At 23.4% G+C, this 1,597-nt stretch overlaps 1 protein-coding gene across 1 annotated transcript in view; it reads left to right on the forward strand.

The window, feature by feature from the left end:
- The window catches only part of Phum_PHUM042690 (uncharacterized protein), a gene marked incomplete at both ends in the record, with an annotated part of 1,657 nt that extends 1,146 nt beyond the window's left edge, over nucleotides 1-511 (forward strand). The window contains 2 exons of the mRNA XM_002423159.1: nucleotides 22-164; nucleotides 281-511. Of these exons, the coding sequence (XP_002423204.1) occupies nucleotides 22-164; nucleotides 281-511 (374 nt within the window). The remainder of the gene's footprint in view (nucleotides 1-21; nucleotides 165-280) is intronic.
- Nucleotides 512-1,597: the final 1,086 nt, after the last annotated feature.

Consider the following 1,597-nt stretch of genomic DNA (forward strand, 5'->3'; position numbering starts at 1 on the left):
TCTCCTGCAACATTGCTGAAGCATCTGCCGGTGGTGACGACGAACAATTCGAACAAAATATCGATGCTCAAGTTGTCTTGTACAAAGTCAGCGATGCTTCCGGTGGTTTGAAAATAGAAAAAGTTGGAGAAAAACCTTTGTCGAATGCCGACCTCAACACAAACGTAATTATATAAAAAATTAATATAATCCTTAAATAATAATAATAATAATAATAATAATAATAATAATAATAATAATAATAATAATAATAATAATTATTGACACAATTTTTCTCAAGGATGCTTTCATTCTCGACACTGTCACCTCTGGTCTTTATTCATGGATTGGAAAACGTTCGACAAAAGCTGAAAAAGAAGAAGCATTGAAAAAAGCACAAGAATTTTGCAAATCTAAAAATTATCCATCTTGGACGAGAATAACAAGAGTCATCGAAGGAGGAGAACCGACGACATTTAAACAATATTTTAGAGAATGGAGAGAAAAAGGAGACATTGTTGTCATGGGTTAAAATAATAATAATAATATCTACCCTCACATAACATATTTAATTAATTAATTTTTTTAACAATTTGCACTAAAACAAAAACCAAATTTTTAAATATGTACACTCGTTGAATAATAATAATAATAATAATAATAATAATAATAATAATAATTTTATGTACAATATGAAAGGTCATATGAAATAGTAACAAAATTAATCTCTCTTAGGTCGAATTAATCAAAACGACCTTTTTTTTTTTTTTTTTTTTTTGGATAATAAAAGAATTCAGCCATATTGTGATCAAACAAATGAATAAATTTATTTTTTTTGCAAGACTTTAAACCTTTTTAAACCTTGTTTAGGAAAAAAAAATGGATTACAGGAAAAATTATATATATTTAAAACTTGATTCTGCAAAAAAATTTAAAGTACAATGAAATATGACAACAAACAAATAACAATTTTTAAAATAATTTAATTTAATTTATTTATTTAAATAAATTGTTATTATCAAACGACCTTGTTAACAAACGCCATACAAACCGATTTTACACAACCTAACCCTATTTTGTTACATTTTTTTTTTGTTAAATTTGAGATGTTAATAAATTCTAATTGTTAATTATTTGTCTTTGTTATTATTATCATTATTAGGTACTTTTACTCATAGATTGAGAGTTTTTCAGGCATTTTGTTAAAATGTACAGGTATTATTTACATTACACAGTTAAAAATGCAGGTTAAAAAATAACGGTAAAATTTTTGGTACAAAATGAGTACCTGTAATTATTACCTACAATGTTATATAATATGTCACTTACCGTAATTTTTAAGTAATTATATTATATTTAATGTTTTAACAAAAATTAGGGGGGAAAGCGACCCAAAATGAATTTTTAAAAAATTTCTAAAAATTTTCCAAATGATGAAGTTTATTTTCCATATAAAATTTTTTGACTTTTTTTTTGAATAAATTTGATTTATTTATTTATTAATATATATATTTAAAATTTTTATTCGATATTTTATGTAAAAAGAAAAACTATTTTCACAAAATCGGTGAGTTTTTTCAATTTTTATTTATCTTATTTTTTAAACAAAAACTTACAA

This window comes from Pediculus humanus, genomic scaffold (genome assembly GCF_000006295.1).
Source record: "Pediculus humanus corporis 1103172107391 genomic scaffold, whole genome shotgun sequence".
NCBI lineage: Eukaryota > Metazoa > Arthropoda > Insecta > Psocodea > Pediculidae > Pediculus > Pediculus humanus.